This window comes from Macaca thibetana, chromosome 7 (assembly GCF_024542745.1).
Source record: "Macaca thibetana thibetana isolate TM-01 chromosome 7, ASM2454274v1, whole genome shotgun sequence".
Taxonomy (NCBI): Eukaryota; Metazoa; Chordata; class Mammalia; order Primates; family Cercopithecidae; genus Macaca; species Macaca thibetana.
Genome location: NC_065584.1, coordinates 45068299 through 45092857, shown reverse-complemented (window position 1 = coordinate 45092857; position 24559 = coordinate 45068299). Strand labels below are relative to the sequence as shown.

General features: G+C 36.0%; 1 protein-coding gene across 1 annotated transcript in view; it reads right to left on the bottom strand.

Annotated features, from left to right (window-relative positions):
• Positions 1-1118: 1118 nt before the first annotated feature.
• The window catches only part of KCNH5 (potassium voltage-gated channel subfamily H member 5), a 344305-nt gene continuing 320864 nt past the window's right edge, over positions 1119-24559 (bottom strand). The window contains exon 11 of the mRNA XM_050795870.1: positions 1119-10120. Coding sequence (XP_050651827.1) covers positions 9173-10120 — 948 coding nt within the window. The 3' untranslated portion in view covers positions 1119-9172. The remainder of the gene's footprint in view (positions 10121-24559) is intronic.

Sequence of the window (24559 nt, the reverse complement as noted above, 5' to 3'; positions counted from 1 at the left end):
CACTCCCAGCTAATGTTTGTATTTTTAGTAGAGACAGGGTTTCACCATGTTGGCCAGGCTGGTCTGGAACTCCTGACCTTAGGTGATCCACCCGCCTTGGCCTTCCCAAGGGCTGGGATTATAGGTGTGAGCCACCATGCCCAGCCAAAAATTGGTATCTTTCTTAATTGAGTTATTACCACGGAACTTACAAGGAAAGATTGCAATTTATTGTTGACTGTGTGTGTGTGTGTGTGTGTGCATGTGTAAGGAAAGAAGAAAAAAAGAGGAGCAAAATCACAAGAAGTGGAGAAAGCATTAATTACTGTTCATCTATGTAGAAAGTTTCACTTCACTTTGACAATTCATTTTATCTGTGATCATCATATCCTTGATTCCTATATAATTGAAAGCTAACTCTAGAATCCTCTACTTATATTCTAATATAGCCATAGCAAACACGAAGCTTTATTTGGTTGTTTTGTAATCAAAATGTAATTTTATGTAGCCATAGGTATGAATAATTTTTCAGTGATACACCAAAAATTGTTCCTTAAACTTGTCTTTTAGTTAGAAGAAAAATCTGCAGTTCTCATGTCGCAGACATGTTACATATTCAGCTCTTGTTTTTTAATAGGAATTTGGCAAAGCCATTTATAATTTTTTTCAAAAATGAGAAAAAGTACACTTTTATTCCATGTACATTCTGCCCTTTAAGCCTCTAAATTTCACTGCTTGGAATAAACTCATAATGTTATGATATATTAATAGAATTTTAGAAACATTATTAGAGAAATTTTTTAAAATCCCGTTTTAAAATAAGGATTTCTCCAAATTCCTATTCAGATCTGCTCATTATCTCTATCTTTCATGGTACAGAGAAATATTCTAATTCAACCAAATTTACTCCTGGAGCTTAAACTTTTTAATTTCTGATATACTACTACTTTAATTTTATCATTTATACCTTAACGATACAATTTATCAGAGGAAAAATATTATGAAAGTTTAAGATAACACTGGAATTCTAATATATCAAAAGACTGTTTCCTCTAAACCTGTTGCTTTGTGCTTTACTATTGGGGAGCTTTTCACTTATTTAACTAAATTCAAAATAGCAATTTCCAACAAAGACCCAATTCAAATAAATTCCATAAAATGCACATTTTATTCTGTATCATGAAAAAATATCCACATTTAAATAAAGTGTGAAAAAAAGCAAAGTTAGCCCTCCCTGATGAAATACAGTTTATTGTGCTGAAACCCAGAATTCTTTTGGGCTAAAAGCTTCCACCTGCCAATTCACTTTTCAAAATGACCATTTCTTGAGAACAAACGTTAAATAAAGTGATAATCACCACAAACTTCCCAGAAGCAGTTGAATTTTGATCACAATTATTTCATAATTGACCCTAAAGTCACAAAGTTAAAATATTTTCAAACATTCTGTCAGCGATCAGGTGATAGGTCAACAGTACATACAAAATTTCTATATTATACATTGCAGTATCTTTGTTTAAGTAGAAAAAAGGATCTGCTTAGCATGAATCAGATTTTGAAAAGAGCCAACAAGTACTGCTTAGCATAATGGTATTAAAAACATCCCACATGAAATTTTTGCATTGTCTCCTTTGTTAATGCATGAATTAATTATTTCCGGTGAATTTAACCCTTAAAGGCAGAGGCATTTTTTTATACCCCCAAAATCTCACCAATATGGTTGCAGTGACAAAAACATTTAAGAAGTTGCAAAATTAATTCCCATAGTAACATTAGTGTTATAGTAGAATTTACATTGTAGTATACAAAATGCCACAACTAGTGTAAACAAAGTCACTAAAACATAGAATAAAAAGAACTCTATAATTTTCAATATATCATGAATCTGCACATTTTGTGTTGTTTGAGTACCAAGCACTTCTAAAAGTCATTGCTCTTTCAACAAACTACAATGGATGTTTTAGGGTAAAAAAATGGTTCTAAACTGGTTTCCGCTTTTCATAACAATCACTTAAGAAATCTGTTCCTAATATGAAATGCATATTCCCTCTTGCTTTATTAACTGTGAACAGGTTATAAGGTGGAAGGCGACTGCTTGATGGAAGATGCTGGTGCAGTCAACCCTAAGGAGATGTAAACTATACTTATTCCCTCTCTGATAAAGGGTCATAAGAAGAGCAATGTGAAAACATCCCCGCAGAGGTCAAAAAAGGAATCCTGACCACTGTTTTTTCTAAAAATGAAATAGGCTAATCTTGATTTTAAATAAAAGTGCATTTGGATTTTGTGTAAGTTGACAGTTCATGGCTGTGACATAATATACCAATATTAAATACTTAGGACTATCAAACACTGTAACATGGAATTAAAAATGAATCTTTGCTGTGATTTTGCATAGTTTACTAGCTACGTATTCTTCCTGTTTGCAGTCTTGGTCTCATCAGGAACCTTTCCCGCTATAATTTGATTGAAAAAGTTGAGGAGCAAATGAGGGGTCCATGACAACAATGGTTCTAGGAACAACAATAATCTTTATGTTGCTTTTTGCCAAAGTCCAATTTCTCTAACTCAATGGAGAGTCTGACCATAGAGGGAAGTGGTTACATTTTATATTATGAAATATGATTTAGCACAGAATGGGGATAAAATTACTTAAATTAGTTATTATGGATACTCAGTCTGGTTTATTGAAGCATCAATGTGAATATTTTGGCTTTGAATGCTTTGGTCATTCAACAATCAGTGATTCTGCATGAATGAGAGAGAGTGATCAGATCTTTTTGTTTTCCCCCCATCAAAATGCAGCCCAACCAGTCAAGTGCTTAGGGAACTGGGTTTGTAGGCCAGAACCAGAGGTTCTAAACTCACTGGTTGGTGGGAGAGCACTTATTTGTAAAGAAGGCCCCAACTTTTGACAAGCTTTCAAACTGCTTCCAAAGGTTTTGTTAAAACCTTAATGACACTGTGTCATCTTAAAAACAAATAAACAAAAGCTATTTAAAAGGCACCACACACAGAAAACTCATTAAAAGGAAGCAACTGCTATCCCTTCCCCACTCTCCCTTTTCCTCAGTTATAACTCTGGCCATAAGCTGCACTTTTTGGTTTACTGTTCTTTGACCAAGTGCCTTTACAGGTAGTACAAGTCATGACTTCATTTAAATAATCATGCAGTGATAATGTAAAAGCCAGGATGGAAGTGAGCTGACTATAAAAAGCTTTGGATAGTGTCAGTGGGGTCCTTCACAGTCATTATTTTAAAAGTAGGATTATTCCTTTCTATGATTACCTCTGGCTCAGTTATTAGCCAAGTGAAAACAAGATGGTTTGGGCTGAAGATTCCAGCATGCAGTGTTGTAATATCTTGGTTTTTTCTCCTTTTCTCAAGACACTTGCTTTCAAAATCTCAAAGTGTAGAATAAATAAATCACATTCAGAAAATTAACATTTTTTCATTAGAGAAAATTATTGAAACTCTCTGAAGTAAATACACATACTAGGAACTCATTAATTTTGGATATAAGGATAAAAGTTGCCATTCTAAACAGAGATAGTTAATTTGGATAATGCATTTAATGGTGGCTTGGCCAAGAAGCCAACATCAGTGCAATCAATAAAAATATCTGAATAATCTACTTAAAACCCAATGAGTCAAAAAATAAATTTTAAAAATAAATTCCAGAGTCTCATCCAAATCCCACTATTAAAAATAAAAAGAAATTATAGAAAAAATCCTGAATGACTCTTGCTTTCCTTAATTATTATGCATTATCTCTTTAGGTTAAAATTCAACTGGAAATGTTGATACCAGTGACTGTATGTGAAACATGCTTCTTATTTATAACTACATTTGACAGTTTACTTTGGCTGATGTCTTTCAACTGTTGGGAGAAGTAAATGAAAATTCCACTGTTAGGACAGGGCACCTTTTGCTTAAGACAGTATGATTTCAACCTCTGTCATTGACTCTGACCTACCAAGAAAAAACAAACATTTACATTCACATTATAGAGTGCAATTTTTAAGAATTATTTTAAGAAATCTTTCAAAGTTTGTGTCTGGAAAAACTTAGACCAGATGGCTGAAGTAGATAGTTCTTGTAACGTCAGTATTCTACAAAATAAAGTTTTCTCCCTAAGGTCTGACTGCATGTGTTAGAAACTCAACTTTACCATGTAACAGGTATGCTATCCCGGACAAGTTCCTTAACTTATACCTTCATGGGGTTGTTGCAAGAATTAAATTTGATAACCTAAATAAAATGCTTATCATAGTGAACACTTGGTAAATATAAGCTTAGTTAACTTATTTAACTTCTAAGTCTAAGAGTAAAGAAGCAGATAGATTCTACTCAGTCTTTTCTCAACCCTCGCCTTCATCATCTTCCTAGTTCCCAGTCCAAATCCTCAGTGGCCCTGACCCTCATAAAGAATGCAAACACATGGGTCTTATCCTAAACATGAAGTGATAGAAAATCTCAAGTCAGAATACAGACCAAAACTTATAATACATAGCACATAGTTGAGAATTTTGTTATAAGAATGTCTGCCCATGTGAAATCATGTATCTTGAACAGTTCATGATTATTTTAATATAAAAAGTTGAAGGATGAACTACTCTAGTTTTTATTTGTATAAATTTAAGGGTTACACATTTAGTTTTGTCACATAGATATATTGATGAACTACTCTATACCTTGGCCACTTATCAATATGCATACTTTTTTTCACAAAATTGAGAATGTCCGCCAAGCAGTATGATTAAGTAGAATTAAGAAAAATCTTAAAATTTACCTATCTTTCTCTTCTTTCTCTCTTCCATCAACGGAGCTTCATTCTCTCCACGTTTATTTGATTCGTAGTTCTAAATTCCCAGAGAAGTATCAAGTTTTATGCTGACCTGCCACTAATAATTATTTAGCAAACTATGCCTCCCTCCATCAACCTCTGACCAGATAAATCTCTTCTAAAACTTAAAAGAATATTTAGATAAAAATCACATCACCATCAATCCCTGAAATCTCTTCTAAAATCTAGAAGAATATTTTGATAGAGAGTACATCATGGATACTCTTCTATGAAAGAATGAAAAAGTGATCATTTGTCATAATGTAATTTTCACCTGCAAGAAAGATAATTTTTGCATTACCTAATAGTGCGTTGATATAAGAAGGCAACAGCTGTTATCTTTGTTTTCTTATTTATTGCCGGGGGAATGGTAGCATTTGGTACACCAGAAAAGGTTAACTTGCCCATAATTACACTTTTAGTTTGTGGTAAAGCTAAATTCAGAATCCAAGACAAAGCTCAGATACTAATCTTAAGGTGTTTTCCAAAAGATTGTTTTTGTCTTTTCCCCCTTTCCATTAAGACAAGAAGAGAAATACTTTTACACCTAATAGAAAAAATTATAGCACAACATTCACATGACTATAAAATATTCATATTTGAAAGTTATCCATGTATGATATGCACATTCTAGATAAATGTTCTCATTACCTACATGAAATTTTGGAAAACAAACTCTGAGAAAATTGCTTAAACGATGAAAATTATACAAGATAGTGGAATTCATTAGGAATATGATGAATAATTTCACAAATATCTGCCACTGCACACTTCAAAACAGTCACTGCTCTGAAGGCTAATATTAAAAAAAAATTCCAAATGACTTTAATTATTTAAAATAAGACATCAAATGGACCAGATCTCAGAGGGTGAACAAAATCTCCTTAAACAGAAGGGAAAATGTGATTTTCATCTGGGCTCCAATAAGGTTAATTTTGATAACGGTACTTCAGTTAACAGTCACAACTAATTTTCCTATTAAAGTGTTGACTACAATAGAAGTACACATTTCTTCTAGAGCAATTTCAAACCCCAAATTTTCCATTTTTTCTTTGATATGCATAAAGTTGTTTGTAAAAAAATACTTAGGACATTTTTAGTCCTATACTTAATGCGAGATGCAACTAGCGTCATAAAAATTTTCCATTTTAACAATGAAGCATGGGCCTGTATTCAACCACTTCATTCATTTCAACCACTGTGCCTGAACCATTTTCAGTACCATTCATGTAGCTTTGGTATTGTCATCTGGCTTTTGTGTGCCCATTTGCCTTTTATCATAATCTCTTCCATCTGCTAGATCACATTTAATGCAACAATATCCTGATGCAGACTGATAAAACTTGCCATTATGATACATCACTCACATTTCCATTCTAATTTGACTTTTGCTATTATGTTACAACCACCTGTCGAGGATACAGCATCTGATCTTACCTATTAATAACATCATAGAAAAATATTGAAGGTGCGTAAATTGCTTTGGAAAATGTTTGGATTTCAAATACATATCCATTTACTCCTATTAATACATTATTTAGAAATATAATATTAAAAATTTTATTCTGGATGCACCAAGAGCATCTATACAGTGTAGGAATAAAACATGCAGTTATCTGGTCCCCAAAAGAGCATCTACTGTCTATGTGCTAGCTGAGGCAACATAGAACATGATTGTATCATTATTGCATGTATTAAAGCAAGTGTTCACCCTTCATTCAAATCTGAGTAAATTCAACTGCTAAGATTTGTGGAATCTGGGAACCTAAAAGACTACTCTATATACAATGTTTGCTGAAAACACGCATTCCTGCTGAAAACAGCGGGGTGCATTCAGCACCTCTTCATATCATGCACACAGACAACAGAGATGGCTGAAAAAACTCTATGATAACTGCGCCATAAATAAACAATTGATACTTTCCCTCCTTCTTGAAAACTCGGAGTAATTCAAAACCATTATGTTTCTCACATATATGAACAATAATATTGTAGGTCGATTAGGTGAAACTCTATGTCAATGTCAGAACACGGTAAATATTTGCACCACTAATATGCAAAGGCATGAATTAGAACTTCAAATCATCATGTTGTTCACAGTCATTCTTTTACAGTTTTATACCAACAGTTATTTTTGAAGCACTGGCTAAAGTTAAACTAACAACTTCTGTACTCAGATTTTTATTTTAACCACACATTCACCTTTAAAAGCTTAAGCCAAACTTGACTTAAACAGATAGAAAAACATCCTGAAATTCAATAAATGTCAGAGGTCAAGAAAAAGACATCATCCTCACCATGAAAGCAACAAAATTCCAATTTCAAGGCTGATTCCTTACTCCATAATTATTTCATTTTCTTGTGTTTGTGGTAGGTAGATATTGTAACATTACATGGAGACGTGCTCCCCTGAAAACTTCCATTATGGCTAATGGAAGTTATGTGCACAAAGAAAGGAAAACGGAGCCCACGGCACATAACGTATGTTTTGAGACTCCTAGATTAAAGAGGCACATCTTGTGGGCATGTGAAGTTCAGAAGAAATTCTAAAATAGCAACAGTTTTTATAAATCACTGTTTTGCACTTCTCAAGTCTGAATGTGATAACGTGTCTTTCAGTTCTAGTGGCTTTGGTTGGGGATACTGGGAGATAGAAAAGCTCATACAAATAGGTATAATAGACCAAAATATCTCCTTCGATTTTGCCATCATTTTTGCATATTGTTAACATATATGTACAGAAGATCCAGTAATATATAAATTACTCACACATATTTTCAACTTCATGCAAACACTAACTCCCCTGCTCCCCATATTAAATGCTGTGCATGCGCTGACTGAAAAGTATGCTTCCCTGAACAACTTCCTAAAATATAGTTTAGTCAAAAGAAATAAGTTCTCCTGGGTTCTTACAAGTGAATGTGTATTTTATTCTCAATCCATATCATTTAAGGGACTAGCTATATACAGGACTACTCTTTGTGACTTTTTAAAAAAAACTTGACAATAGGCACTTTCTACAAAGAGGATTTGAATTCAAAAGACTAAAATTCAGTCTCTAGTATCCCCCTTTCATAAATGGATCTGCCTGAGCCACAATAGTTTATTGAATCAACTTAGCAGAAGTCCAGCAGTAGAACTGTGTGCAAAAAGCTTTTAAAAATTATAAACAGAATAAAATGATAGAAAAGCAGTTATCTGAGTCGAGCAACTTAATGTCTACTTCTTGGTTTGTTTGTTTGTTTTGCCACATTTCATGTGTTATCACTACAAACACTAAGATTCATGTGTCAACAATCCGCACCAGTGTTTCATTCTTTCTAAGTTACAGACATGCCACAAAAATTTATCTGTTTACACTCTTTTTTATTTTATATCATAATAGTATTTTGATATGATTACTTAAATGCTTTTTTTTTTTGTATGTTTCTCTGCTAAGAAGCCTTTCAACGTCACTCTTGAACATGTTTTGGAAATACAAATTTAGAGCATTCATAAGCTTTGGAAATTCAGCATCTCTTACGCGAATTGTCAAAAGGCCTTATACCCTGTGGTGCAGTGTTTCTATAATAACGTACACTATATTAATAGTTTAGTATTTATGGTGTCGATAATGTCAGCCTACAAGATGGCAGCTGTTCTCCAAGAAGGAGGGAGTAGGGATTTCCTTACATAAGAGCTAATGATTACTATCTAAGTATAATGTTAAAAAAGGAGAGGTATAGTTGATCAAAAATGTAATTCATGCACAAAACCCATAGCAATAAGTTTTCAATACCCCACACTGTTATCTGACTTAGCAACAAAACAGTCATTTAAATGGAGCAAACACCGCCTGTAGGGGAAAAGAACCTAACACTAAGTTACAGAAAAATCCTAGGGAAAGAGATCATAACATGGTACTAATAGTTGAAAAGACTGAACTCTTCCTTGGCATTAATCTATAATTTTAACTTAACAGAACAGTGAGAAAATGATAGCACGATATACATACTCAGCCTGAGATCAAATTTGTCATGGCAACATTGGCAGGTTGGACCCTGATTCTTCAAATATTACATTGCCTTGGGTAACAAAAATCATACTCTTTTATTATAGAATAGAGATTATAAATAAATGTAAATTGTGCATGCAGTCAACTGCATAATATACAAGCAATATCTATGTTTTTAATCATCATCTTCTTTGGCAGGCCAGAATCCAGCTGGACATGCAATATTTACATATCAAAATCCATGTGTGGTCATCATCTTGAAAGCAAGTGAAAATATATATATGTATATACTGTATATACACACATATGTATATACTGTTTTAATATATTAACAAATATATATGTATATATATTAAAAGTGGATTTCATCTTTGTCAGATTCAGGTGATTCAGGCCTTGAAACACTAAAAATATCCTGACATGGTATCTGGGGAGGTACTTGGAGTGGCATTTGGGATTTGGGAGACGAGGCCTGGGGTATGCTTTTCTCTGACAGTATTTTTAAAATTTCTGCCACCTGCTTTTCTAGGGCAGTCATTCTGCAGCTGAGCAGCTGGATGTCCTCTTTGAGTTCGTGTTTGACTTCCTGCAGTGTGGTCTGTAAGGCCTGCTCCGGGATGGGATAAAACGGGTGCTTGGCATCAGCCTGGATGGGACTGTGCTCCAGCGGACTTCGGGCCTCCCCAGCCTTATCCAAACGAAGGTCACTTTTTGTAATTCCACTGTCACAAGAATCTGTTTTCCGTAGTGGGTTTTTGGTCACACTGTTCTCTGAATCACTGCTCTTGGGATCCTCAGACAATAGCCCCATTGACTCAGCTTTAGTGACATTATTCCAGTCTTCCTTTTTCTCCTCATGGGCTCCCATATTATTCTTGAGTCGCAGCCACCCTTTTCCATTTCCATTCTTCATTCTTATTGGGCTGTTGACTTTGAGACATTTTTGGTCAGCACCGCCGTTGGGCTTGAGTTCCATGGCATCGCGGTTGTTCTGCTTAAGGGATTCGCTGGTTTTCACGTAGGCCAGAGATGTCTGAATGGGAGTAATTTGTGACACAGTCACCACACTGGTGCCAGTGATGGAGGCTCCATTCTGTAAGGAGCGGCTCTCTACCTGGAGTTGGTTCCTCTCGGGGTCACCCTGTGTTGAGCCCTGATTCCGCAGCTCCTTCTGCTGCTTGAACTTCTGGAAGAGCTTTCTGACCGGGTGGTCCACAGGGATGCTGAGGGTCACCTCATTCTTCTGCCGGAGGCGCTCCTCCTCCTCTTTCTTCACATCACTGATCTTACGAAAGATGATCTGTGGAACGGGAGAGACAGTCAGAGCCTGATTATAAAAGCAGATGGATTAACAGTTGTGTGACACTATGCTGTATGTGCTTTGTGTTACAAAGAAAACCCTTCAACATTCAATAAGATTATTTCTGAAGAAAAAAATCCGAATGCCATTTATGGAATTGCATTTATGAAATTTATGGATGCAATATGCCTTAAATCCAACACGGAAATGTTGGCTACTTACTTACTTAGTTCTAGTCCCCTACATATCAGAGGGAGAATTACTCAAGAGACAACTGAGTAGAGGTACTTTGCTTCTAGTTTATGTTCCCATTATATTACTGTTTAGTAGGAAATACACAAACACATACACACACATATATATATATTTGTATGTATATATATGTATACATATATAAGGAAATACATATTTATCCCTTAAATTTCTCTGTAATGAATTGCTACTTTTGTATGATTTTCCGATTTTCCTTATTGTGTAGAAATAAGATTCAAAACCATTTTTAATATTATCCTCTGTTTCAGTATCAGATAGTAAGAATTCCAGGCTATAAATGTACTGAAAAGTTAAGACAGTTTAGCAAATGGCACCTGGGGTGGGTGAGGGGAGAATTTAAATTTATTTATGTGACCCTAGAAGGCAGAACTAGAATTTGTGAGAAAACATTTCTAGGAGGCAACACCAGCTCAGCACAGAGACTTCATTGCAAACTGCTGTCTATCGAATAAACTGCCTCGAAAATTCATGATCATTCTAGCACCAAAAGGTTAAAACAGAAAGTATGTTTTTCATGTGACATGTTCACTGGGTTGGAGGTTGAACTCTTCAATTTCCAAGATTCTTTAAATTTTAAACATAAAACTAAATACATAGTACAGGTGAGGGGTTAGATATCCATAAATAAATGAGCATCATCTTATTTAAAATGTATTTTGAAGATAATAATGGGAAGAACTTACGACAACCCCATCAAAAGAAATAAAAAAAATGGTGGCTATATAAGAAATTGCCACATATATTATCAGAGTTGGAAGTAAAGTTAATGTGTGAGATTTTTGCTCAGAGTCCTGAAAAGCAAAGTACCTGCAGGTGAAGGCTGTAAGGAAAATTTTTAAAAAAAGAATTATATAAGATAAGGCACTTTCAGAATCAGACAATTTTATTACTCAAGGAAAATTACTTACCTTGATCACCCTCCATAAGTTGTTGGCTAGAGTAGAAACACATGTGAAGCATGCATTCTCTAACCCATAACAGACACTCAACATACATTGGTTCTCTCTCCTTGAACTCTCATAAAATACTCCTATCTGAAACCATTTACTATTCTTTGAATATTCAGCAGCTGCCTGGAGTAACATATAATCATTGATTTTACACCAAAAACTGATACTATTGATGGTCACCGTTAACAGAAAAGTCAGAAAGGTAGGAATTCCCCTTCCAGGTAAGAGGGCATTTTCTAAAATGAGACTGATGCACTAAATTCAGCTTATCAAGTGGTAATAATTTGTATTTTAAAATAAATTCAGTAACTGTAAAGGCCAATATTTTTCTTCTTGTTAGTGGCACATGAAATTGGGTCTTTTAAAAATATGTAATAATAATCTCAAATTCTGATATCAAAGCTCCAGCAGTTTAATTAGAAGTCTTTCAAAGGGCTGACACATTTCTTACGCTTCCCAAGTAAACATAGGTTGTACTAAGTCTTCAAGATACGAACATTCTTTAGAACCAGACAGACCCAGACACAGAAACACAGATACTATTTTCCTATTTCAGCCCCTTTTTGAAAAAGTACTCACTTTGATTCTATGGGTGGACATGAGAGGCTTAACATGAATAATTTTCCACATCCCCCTTCCCATTCACCACTGGCCCTTTTTACTTTTTTAAGGTGGTTGTTTAGCCTAGGATAGACATAGTGTTGGTTCGATGTGGTAACTGAGAGCAGCCTTCACATTTGGGAAAAGGGAACCGTTTCAAAGTCAGTGGAGTGTGACAGGTGCTAGGCACACAGGAAGGTCAGGTAAAATGCAGGTCCCCTGTGCAATATTTGGGACATACTAAAAACATCAGACATTAAAAATCTGAATTGGACATATGTATCCTTTAACAAATATTCATTGTTTATCAGAATTTTAATTTTACCTTGGAGTCCTGTATTTTTGTTTGCTACATTTGGCAACCCTATTAGTATATACAGACAAGGACATTCCTATCTTTGTAATGTCTACACGTCCTGCCACGCAGAGACTATACTGAAAGATTTGGTATTACTGATATCTGAGAATTTGTGGACACCTTAGGCAAGAGCCTTATTTGTTTAGATTTGTCAATATAATGGCCAATAATTGCTTGCAATTATTGTGTGCTTACCAAGTTCAAGGTGTTTTGTGATGTAAGACTGTAACATGCCCATGTAAAATATCAATAAAATAAATCTTTCCCAGCTTCCTTGACCACCAGCTGCCCCACCCACCCAACCAAGAACAAACAAAAGTGTTTGAATTGCTACTCTTTAGCTAGAAACAAAGACTCCAAATACAAAAATACATAGAGCAAAGTGGGTCCTGGCACAGGGCTTGATTTCTCACCTACACCAGGGGGACAAATGAGATAGAGCTGGATCTGTATTTTGCTGTCAAGAAACGTAAAAGTAACAGGGAAAGAGAAAAAATCGAGCTCTGGTACATTAGATGACAGAATTCTGAGCATTGCACATTGTTCCTTTCCCCCTTTTTACTCCCCGGAGATAGGAAATTAAGTAATTTCAAACATAGCTCCCTTGAGGTTTGAGGGTACTTATGAGCAACAAGACTGGTCCTGAATTGCTACCGAGTTTGCAGAACAGCAGGACCTACACATCCAGTCTCAGGAGCCAGCAATGCACGGTGGAAAAACATGCTCTTTAGAGAGCCACAGATCCCTTCTTTGCTCCTTGCCCTTCACTTCCTTTATAGCTCAGAGGGGCACTGGCTGGGATGCCCTGGAGCTCAGGAAGTCACTGAAGTCAGTCATTCGTGAATTCAGTCTGCTAGAAGCCAGCCAAGGCAAAAGCACTGTGTGAGGTGGGAAAAGTTATTGCACCCCGTAGGTCACCTGCCACCAGGGACTTTCAGGCCATCAATTATGCCACACATAAAGACAGCCAGCAGTTGGACATGACCAGCTCAAAAGCCAACACTCTGAGGAGTGGCTACAGGCCCTCCAGATCTCAGACACAAGCCCTAAGTCCTGAAGTAGATCCCCCTTTCTCCTTAGCAGCAGGCCTGCTGACAATCTGCAGCCCAGTGAGAGGAGAAGCAAGTGCAGGAGGGAGGTTGGAAAGAGGGGATCATGAGGAGATTTATCACCCAGTCTATACAACTATAACTGAAGCCTAACTGAAAACAGTAACACTTGGATTTGGTCAACTACTTATTATATCCAGGTTTGTAAGAGGTAGATTTTTTTTAAAAAAATTACTAGTTTGAATTGACTGTATAGGATTAGATTACATTTATTTTATTTTACTTTTGACTATGGAACAAAATAATGGTATTGTAAAATGATTATAAAATAGCTGTATGTAGCAATGTGGTCACTTCCACACATGTATTTTCCCATTTAAGTGTCATAAATGAGAACATTTTATGAGCTAGGTCCTATTCTCTACTGTAGGACACAGGTCCTATTATTCTTATATTACAGAGAAGCCAATTGAGGCACAAAGAGTTTAAGTGGTTTCCCTTAGGTCACACAACTGAGTGTCCAGGATACAAATCCGAGGGGTCAGATTCCAAACAGTCTTAACCATTCCACTCTCCTGCTCCTCAAGGTAACTTTTATACTTTCTCCTGGACTCCATGAAAACTTGGATAGATGAATGGGTGAAGTAGGAAGTCGTGCAGCAGTTTCACACCCAGCAGGTCACCCTTCCCAGAGCCTTTGCCATGGAGAACCACCCCTGAAAGCAGTGAATGGAACACGATCGAAGCTCTATGCTTGCTGGGAAAGTGGTAGCCTTGACCAGCACTTTGAAAGAGCTTTGTGGGAGGCAGTCTCTAGACCCTCCTCACTCTCCAAAGCAGAGCCAGTAGGCTTCAATGCATGCTACCATTTTGTAGCTTCCGGTCCCCTTCAAGGATGCCTTGCGTTTTTGTTTTGTTTTTAACTTCCTTCTACATATATTAAATATACTACCTTTATGAAAGGCGGGGGCAGGGAGGGTCAAAGAATGTGACTTTCCCTGGACTTTGACATCATCCTTGATTCCATTTACACCTAAATCATTTGTTTATTAGAATAGGGATTTCTGTCTGCTTTGCTAACTGCTATATCTCAAGTGTCTATAACATGCCTGCCACATTGAAATTCCTCAACAAATAAATGTTATTCATTAGTTCAAGAACCTTTTCATACATTCAGCAAATGTATGTTTGTTACAAATAAGAAGGGCACTTTATAGTTGCCCTTCACTATGTTCCACTCTCCAAACAATGAATCAGTGCTATCTGTATATTATTATTATTATTATTATTGATCATTAATGTCTACTCCTCATTTGGAAGCAGGAGCTATATCATTTGCCTTCTGGCATTCCTAGAACCTGGCCAGCTGCTGAACAAATGCATACTGGATAGCTCACGTTCAAATCTTTGACCCACAAATCAGTCATTGAAAGGTCTTGAATCAGAATTTGCTTTGATTTCATTGCAAGGATGCAACAATATCCATTAGAAGCTTATTTTCTAACTTATGACAAAACAAAATTTTCTTTCCTACTGCAAGGTAAGAGAATATAGGCACTGGAATTAAAAACAAATGAAAAATGAAAAGGTGATTTAATCATGCTTATGGGCTTTAAACACTAATTTACAAGGTGCTACCACCAGCTGATCCATATCTTATATGCAAAGTATGATAGTTTTTTGTTTTGTAGTTTAAAAGAATGTACAAATATAATAAATCAGAAGATAAAACATCAGGGATGCCTAACATAAGTAACTCACTGTATTTCAAAAACATGAAATGCAATTAGGCCCTCTCTATAAGTCCTTACAGTTTCAGAGACAGTTTTATGACCTAAGCTCCAATATTGAGTAACATTGAATATTTATTACTAAGAAAACTACATTTCTATGGTAATTATTATACATTACCATTATGAGTATTCTCAAATTAATTCTGCTGAACGTTTCCTTTTAAGAAGGGTTTTTTGGCTGGGAATGGTGGTTCATACCTGTAATCCCAGCTCTTTGGGAGGCCAAAGTGGGAGGATCATTTGAGCCCAGAAGTTTGAGACCACCCTGGTAACACAGGAAGACCCTATCTCTACAATAAAATTAAAAAAAAAAAAAAAGACACGCATGGTGGTACATGCCCGTGGTCCTAGCTACTTGGGAGGCTGAGGCAGAAGGATCACCTGAGCTCAGGAATCTGAAGTTCCAATAAGTTATGATCATGCCATTGCATGTCAACCTGGGTCTCAAAAATAATAATAAATAAAAATTTTAAAAGGAAGGGCTTTTTACCTTTAACTTTATTTTTAACATGCATGTAGTAAAATGGTTCAACTTAACGTAGCAGAAACATCGATAAATTTTATTTAAACTCTTTAAAATGGTGTGTTTTATTTACATTTTAAAAATTGCATCCTACACTTTGGCCATTGAAAGAACCTATAAACAGTAAGATTTTTCAAAATCCAATTGAATCTTTCATGGGCAACTGGCAAATTGTAACTCAAAAAGTAAAATGTCTCCTGCTAATTCAATATGTAATTTATATACTTTAATTTTACTCAATTATTATATGGATGATCATTTTTCTCTAAAAAACAAGCATTTTTTTAACCATGAAGAAATTATTATAGAAAGTGTTAAAGGATTTGAGTTCATAAGAGTTCAACTTGTATGAATTAAATGGTGTGAAAAATGCATATCCTTACTTATCAATGTAGTTTTAAAAGAAATCAGCTTTTAAAAAATCTAATATTTGGTTTTATTCTCAGTACTAAAAACCTAGACCCTTTTTACTTGATGTACATTGTGTCCATCTTTTGTCCAATGGCAAATCAGATTGCTGCTGAACACTACAAAAATTAAGGACAAAATTTAAAAACCAGAAATCAGGCTACGGTTCCAGCTACACATTTATTGGTAGAATGCACAATAACCTGTACTGTTTCTATCAGCAAAGAGATTTATTTCATTTAAGCTTTATTTTTCTCTGTACTTCATTATGTTCTGCAGAATCCATGCTGGAAGGTTTAATTTATTTAAATGATAAAAGCTTCTTAAACGTAACAGGGAACATGGCCAACTGAGCTTTCCATTTCAAAAGTAGGGCATTTGATCATAAAAGTGATATCAAAATTGAATAATTTGAATGTGTACTGAACTTTGAAATCCAATAAAGGCAAGTAAACAATGGTTAGAATCATTTGTCCAATGACATGGATTTAGTGTTAGATAATTTGCAGAAAAGAAAGAGGTGTTTTCTCTCAAATGGCTCATCACTTACAAGATCTGTGAATTGACTAGGAATTTATAGCTATATGTGATCAAGCAGTGAGTAGCTCTGGTTCATTTGACTCTCCTGGGATTTAGTTGGTTTGATTCTTTGGTTCTTCTTACCGTTTCCATAATCTTAGTCACAAATTCTAACTCTAGCCCTCCAATCCATGACAACCTGAACTAATACAACAAAGCATTATTTATTCAACACTACCATGTATATATCAGAGGCTGTAAACTCTCAGTGAAGGCCACAGTGATGGGGCTGTTGCAAATGACCATTCTACAAATTTAGATGTGCTTAGGGTAACAATGATGCATGATACTCTGTTTTGAGACGTGGCAGCCTTGTTTACTTCAGCCACTCATAAATCTAGAAGCTCTCCAAGGGCACAAAATGTGTTACAGATCTAATTCAGCCTCTTAGGCCCTAAAACTTTTGAAGAATTAATTAATTAAGCAAATGTAAAGAAAAAGGAAGGAAGGAAAATGGGTAGAGAGGAAGGAAGAAAGGGAGGAAGGGAGGGAGGGATAGAAGAAGGGAAGAAAGGAGGGACGGGAAGCGATAGGGAAGGAATATCTTTTGGTTTTGCTAATGTGTAGGTAATGCCTAATGTAAGAATGATTAGTATGATGCAAATGCAAAAGATTCTAGAATAACTAATACAGTTACTGAAATAACTAATGAAATGTTCTAAGCATCATTTTCTTTACCATGTAAAAGATCATTTATCTCAATTCTGAATTCAGGCTATCATAAACATGAAAATATATTTTTCACAATGAACAAAACATAGACTGTAAACTTTACCAGTGCTAGCCTAACTTTGAAATATGGTGCTCAATGCATATGTTTTTATTTGTACAAATTTTTCATTTAAAAAAAAATAGAAGGAAAGCAAAGTCTTCAAAAGCAAGAATACAGTTATTCCAAGGTTAATCTGACAAGGTTTTTTTTTTTTAGACGGAGTCTTACTCTGTCACCCAGGCTGGAGTGCAGTGGTGCAATCTCGGCTCACCGCAAGCTCTGCCTCCTGGGTTCACGCCATTCTCCTGCCTCAGCCTCCCGAGTAGCTGGGGCTACAGGTGCCCACCACCATGCCCAGCTAAGTTTTTGTATTTTTAGTACAGACGGGGTTTCACCATGTTAGCCAGGATGGTCTCGATATCCTGACCTCGTGATCCGACCACCTCAGCCTCTGACAAGATTTTGATTCATTGTATCAAACACTGCAGTAGCCCATGAATTGCTCTCCTTGCCTCAATTTTTAGTCTCATTTTTCTTCATTCTACTCTTTGCTGTTGACTGTAAAATATAATAGTGTACTAGTCTAAAAATTACAGAATAAAATCCAAACTCCTTAGTAAGAAGTCAGCAATCCAGCAGTGGTCCAGCCCTACCTGCTTCTCTAACCTCTGCTTCCTTCACTCCTCACTTGGCCTCCACACACCTGCCACACTGAGTCACTTTGAGTTTGAGCATGTATTTATGATACTGCATATACTGTTCTTCTTCCTCCTCTTCACCCACGGGAGAACTCCTATGTGTCCTTTGATACTCAGCTCAACTGTGTCCCTCTTTATAAGGTAGGACTAGCTACATAATTTTCAGAGCCCAATGCAAGATAAAAATTCAGGATCTCTAACATCATACATCATATAGTATATAGTAAAGTACTAGAAGCTTTCCCCCTAATGTCAGCAAAGAGAGGAGCAGGGATGATCCCATCACTTCTACTTAACATTGTATTGGGGGTTCTAGCCAAAGAAATTGTCGAGAAAATAAAATAAAATTTATCCAGAATAGAAAGGAAGAATTAAAACTCCTCTAGAGATGACATGACCATGCATATAGAAAAATCTTAAGAAATACAAGAAAAGCCCACTAGAATTGATAAAGGAGTTCAGCAAGGATGCAGTATATGCATTCAATATAAAAATCTGTTATATTTCTATGCACTAGCCATGAACCATCTGAAAATGAAATTAAGAAAATAATGTTATTGACAATAGCTTCAAGGAGAATAAAAGAAATAAATTTAGCAAAAGAAGAGGTATAGGAGTTGCACCTAGAAAAACTACAAAACATTGACATAGATTAAAGAAAACCTAAATAAATGGAAAGACATCTCATGTTTACATATTGGAAGATGATATTGCTAACATGGCAATACTACCCAAGTTGCTCTATAGTTTTGATACAATTTTCATCAAAATTTCAACTGCCTATTTTTCAGAAATTGATAAACCAACCCTAAATTTTAGATGAAAATGCAAGGGACTCAGAAGAGTTGAAACAATATTGGAAAAAGAGAACAAAGTTGGAGGACTTACACCTAACACTTTTAAAATGTATAACAAAGCTACAGTAATTAAAGGATTTGGTACTGGCATAAGAATAGACATAGATATCAGTGGAATACAACTGACAGTCCTGAAATAAACCTATGCATCTATGGTCAACTGGTTTTTGACAAGGGTGTCAAAGCAATTCAATGATGAAAGAAGAATAATCTTTTGAAAAAATGGTACTGAAACAACTGCATATACACAAACAAGAAATGAATGTGGATATCTGCCTAACACCATATACAAAATTAAACTTATAATGGATAAAATACCTAACTGTAAGAGCTAAAACATTAAAGTTCTTAGAAGAAAGCAAAGGTGTAAATTTTAGTGATCCTGAATTAGACAATGATTTTTTAGATAGGTACATAAATCTCAAGGCAGGAAAGAACAAATTAATTAATTGGACTTCATCAAAATTAAAAATGCTTGTACTTCAAAGGACATTATCAAAGTGAAAAGACAACTCACAGAATTAGAGAAAATATTTGCAAATAATATATCTGATTGCATAAAGTAAAGGTGGTATACACCATGGAATATTACCCAGACACAAAACTGAATGCAATTATGTCCTGCACAGCAACATGGATGCAGCTGGAAGTCATTATCCTACCTTAACACAGAAACAGAAAATCAAATGCTGCATGGTCTCACTTACAAGTAGGAGGTAAACATTGGGTACACACAGATGTAAAGACGGGAACAATAGACACTGGGGACTCTAAAGAGGGAGGAAAGGGGGAAGGGTTAAAAAACTAATTATTGGGTAGTTTTTCACTACCCAATATTGGGTACTCTGTTCACTATTTGGGTGATGGGTTCAATAGAAGCCCCAACCTCAGCATCACACAACATATCCATGCAACAAACCTGCACATCTACCCCCTGAATTTAAAATATAACAATAATAATAAATCTGATATAGGTTTAGTATCTAGAATATATAAAGAGCTATTATAACTCAGAAATAAAAAGACAAAAGAAAAATAATTTTAAAATCATCAAAAAATTTGAATAGACATTGATTCAAAGAAGGTATACAAATGGCCAATAGGCATATGAAAAGATACTCATCATTAATCATTAGAGAAATGCAAATTAAAACTACAGTAAGCTATCATTTCACACCCTGTAGGATGGCTGTAATAAAAAACACAGAAAATAACAAGTGTTGGAAGGATGTGGAGAAACTAGCACCTTCACACATTGCTGGAAGGAATGTAAAATGGTATAGCCTCTGTGGAAAAGAGCTTGGCAGTGCCTCAAAAAGTAAATCATAGAGTAGCCATATGACCCAGCAATTCTACTCCTATATATCCAAGAGAATTGAAAACATATAGTCAAACAAAAACTTGTACATGAATGTTCACAGCAGCATCATTTATGATAGCCAAATATTAGAAACATCCCACATATTCATTAATGGATGAGTTGACAAAAATGTGGTGTATCCACACAATGAAATACTATTCAGTCACCAAAAGAAATAAAGTATAGACACATAATGCAACGTTGAGAAACCTGGAAAACATCATGCTAAGTGAGAGGAACCTGACTTAAGGGGCCACATCTTAAATGATTTCACTTATATGAAATGTACTGACTTGGCAAATTGAGAATCAGAGAGGATATGAATGGTTGCTAGGCATAAGGGAATGTGAGAAAGTGGAATGACCACAAATGTTTGTGGGTTTCTTCTGGGGATGATGAAAATGTACTAGAATTAGATAATGGGGATGGCCGTACAACTTTGTGAATATACTAAAAAATGCTAAATTGTATACTTAAAATATTGTGAGTTGTATGGAATGGGAACTATATTGAGTTCCTTGTTCAAATTCAAAATTATGAAGAATTTCAAGATGACAAAAACAGAACATTACACCAAAAGCAGGATCCTTCCAAGTGCATGGCCCTGCATATCTGCACAGGTTGCACACCCATGAAGCCAGCTAGGAAGCTTTCACCAGCCTCTCAGTCAGAGTTGGTCCATCCTACGCCATACCCCAATAGCACTTACTTACGCCTGATAAAAGAAAAACTTCCGCCGAATTAAATTTAAAGGAGTTTAATTGAGCAATGAATGATTCGTGAATTGGGCAGCCCCCAGAATCACAGCGGATTCACAAACACTCCAGTGCAGCCACGTGGTGAAAGAAGATTTGTAGACAAAAAAGGGAAAAGATATACAGAAATCGAAAGTGAGGTACAGAGTGGCTGGATTGGTTACAGCGCAGTGTTTCCCTAACTTGAACAATCTGAAGACTCAGCAGTGTATGAATGGTTGAAGTACAGTGCTAGGATTGCCCAAGACTTAGCTATTGTTACAGGCACATACTCCTAAATTAGGTTTTCAATCTTGTCTACCTATTAAGCTACGTTGCTATTCATCCACAAGGACTCAAACACAGAAGTACAGAGTCCTTCTCAGGCCATATTTAGTTCACTTTAACGTGCCTCTTATTAAGTGGTAGGATGCAGCACATGCAAGATATTTACATTATGGATATGTGTTAAAAATGTACCATGTTCCACGTTCTGTTTTGGAGTTAAGAATATATCTGTAAACAAAGCAAAACTCCTGAAGTATTTTATATGATGTCAGATAGTGATGGGGGCTACAAAGAAAAATAAAGTATAAGGGCATAGGGAATGGCAGAGTGGTTGAGTATCTATGAGGAGGTGATACTTGCTCAGAGATATTCATGAATGCAGAAGTGGGCGACGGAGAGGGCTCAGAGAGGGGAAATCTTAAGGTGGGAAAATGCTTTGTATGTTTCAAGCACATTAAGGAAGATACGGTGGGTAGCCCTCAGTGAACAGGAGGAGAATGCTGCAGAGGACGTGGAAGAGGTGGCCAGGGACTTTAGATTTTACCTGTGAGGGGAGGGAAAGTCATGGGAAATTTGGAGCAGAGGATTCACATAATCTCACTTCCACTCACTTCCACATTGAAAGGTTGGAAGGATAGAAGAAGAGATACTAGTAAAGAGACTTTTTGACCCCGTCTCTACTAAAAAAAAAAAAAAAAAAAAAAAAAAAAATTTAGCCAGGTGTGGTGGCGGGCACCTGTAGTCCCAGCTACTCGGGAGGCTGAGGCAGGAGAATGGTGTGAACCCAGAGGCGGAGCTTGCAGTGAGCCGAGATCACGCCACTGCACTCCAGCCTGGGCGACAGAGCGAGACTCGGTCTCAAACAAACAAAAAGGGATTTTTTGAGTAGTTCAGGTGAGATATCATGGTAATTTAGATTAGGGAGATAGAAATGGAGGGAGTGAGAAGCAGCTTCAGATTTATTTGGTCAGTAAAACTGACAGGTTTGTAGATGTACTGGATGAATAATCCCAGAGGGGGGAAAAAATCTTAAAAAAACAAAACAAAACCAAACACTCTTTTTAGTCTAAGCCAAAGGACAAATGGTAGTGCCATTTTCCAAGATGGGGATACCTGGAATGGTGGCCTATAAACTAGAAAGACGAGTTTTCCACACCATTATGGATGTGCGTGCGCGTGCACACACACACACACAGTGTATATCTATATACACACATGCACAGTATGCAAAAGTGAAGAATAGGATAACTGACTAAACACTCCCATAAAAATGGCGAAGAGTGATGGCTGCGGACTGGTCTATAGCAGTGATGAAGTCTACCAGGCAGGCATTCTGAGGTCCCTCTGCCCTGGCAGTGGGATAAATTCCTTTATTATTCTCTTAGTCAGCCATCAGGGATAAGCTCTTTCATCCATTGATGAAATGGATCTCCTGATTCTATGTTCTCCTGATTCTGTGTCTCCTGATTCTATGTTCTTGGAGGTTCTTCTTTGTCCATATTTCTCTATAGTGAGATCTGATATGGGTATTGGAGAATATGTCCTATTTTATGACTGTAGGGCTTCCTCAGCTACTTCCTGCCTGTGCAAATTTGAGGACCCAAAGTTTGCTTTTGGGCTCACAGAAAAAAGACTTTTAAAGATTAAACTTGTGGTTTCTTTGGCAATGTAATTTTCGCAAAAACTTTAATAAGCTTCTGATCTATTTACAGTCAATTCCATGTTCTGAGAACTTCACAAGAAGTACTTTCCTAGACATAATTCCCTGGTCTGATTTAATCTTTTGCTTTCTTGACACCATGTTTCTCTCTCTCTCTCTCTCTCTCTCTCTCTCTCTCTTTCTATAGCAAATAGATTGGCAACTGTATTGAAGGTTTCAGTCTTGGCAGGAAGGTCAGATTCCTAATCCCATCTTTGCCCCCAAACTGATTCTTAACAGATTTTTTTTATACAATGAATTTTAATTTTACTTTTAATTCCCTTCTCCCTAGTCTAGTTTCATTTCCATATCTACATACAAACCAGCCAACACTAATCTGGCATCATCTCTTTCATTTAGTGCCATGTTAAACATAACTAGCCACAGCTGAACATTACTAATATTGTTTTCCACCCTTTTCCAATAGAGCTACAGCACTGGAAAGCAATCACAGGTAACAAATATACCAAATGTTTTGTTATTAAATAATACTTGTCTTCATCTTTCCAAGTCTCAAATATTAATTTCCTTATCTGTTTCCACTCACATGTTTTAGAATAAATGGTGAGAGAGCCCACTACTGGAATCAATTTCAGTCAATGCCCAATAGGATTGGAATTGCCAACTAATCATTAGTATTCGAAAATTCAGAAAAAAAATTCAGAAGAATATCATCATTTTATTTCTAAGTTCTTAGCATTGAATTTTCAGCACACCCAAGTTCATTTGAACAAAATGATAAAGAAAAACCCTCACCCTCATGTTCTGCTGGGAATGTAAGAATACAGCTCCCAGTATTTGCCTGAGGCCATTAAATGAACCATTAGACCACATTGTCTTTGAAACATAATTATTCCAGTTACAATACAGATTTTTTTCACATGTTTTCATGGTGGGAACATTAAAATAAAATTCCCAGGATTAGGGGAGCTGTACTAAGTACTACAAATGGATTATTGTCTCAGTTAATTTTCATAATAATCCATTAAAAAGATGAAAAAAACTGAGGCTTAGGGAGATTTAAAAATCTTCCCCAAGTCTACACAGTGAAGAGTGACAAAGCAGGGTTTCCAACCAAGGTTCACTGGACTTAAGGACTAGGCTATTCTAAGAATACTTGAACTAAATTTTTGTAACTGGCCTGGAGTAAAGGAAATTAAATGATGAAGGAGGTTGAATCACCTACTCATGAACCACTGAAAGTTATGACTCCATAGGCTGGACGTTTAACATACAGAAGTAAATACATACATACTAATATATACTGGAGACTCTGCAGTATGTATGTAAAAAATAACATCATTTGACATTGGCAAATCCAATACGCTTTATAAAGCTCTTCCATGTTACCTCATTTTCCCCTTGCAACTCTGTTTATCAGTCAGGGCAATTATTATTATTATTATTTCCATTTGACAGTTGAGGCTCAGAGAAGTTATACGACTTGCCTAAGCTCACCAGCTAGTAAACAGCCAAGCTCTGACTGAAACTCATTTCCTATTGCCAACTCCAGTGTTCCTTCCACTATTTTCTACCGACACTGCTAATGCTATGTACA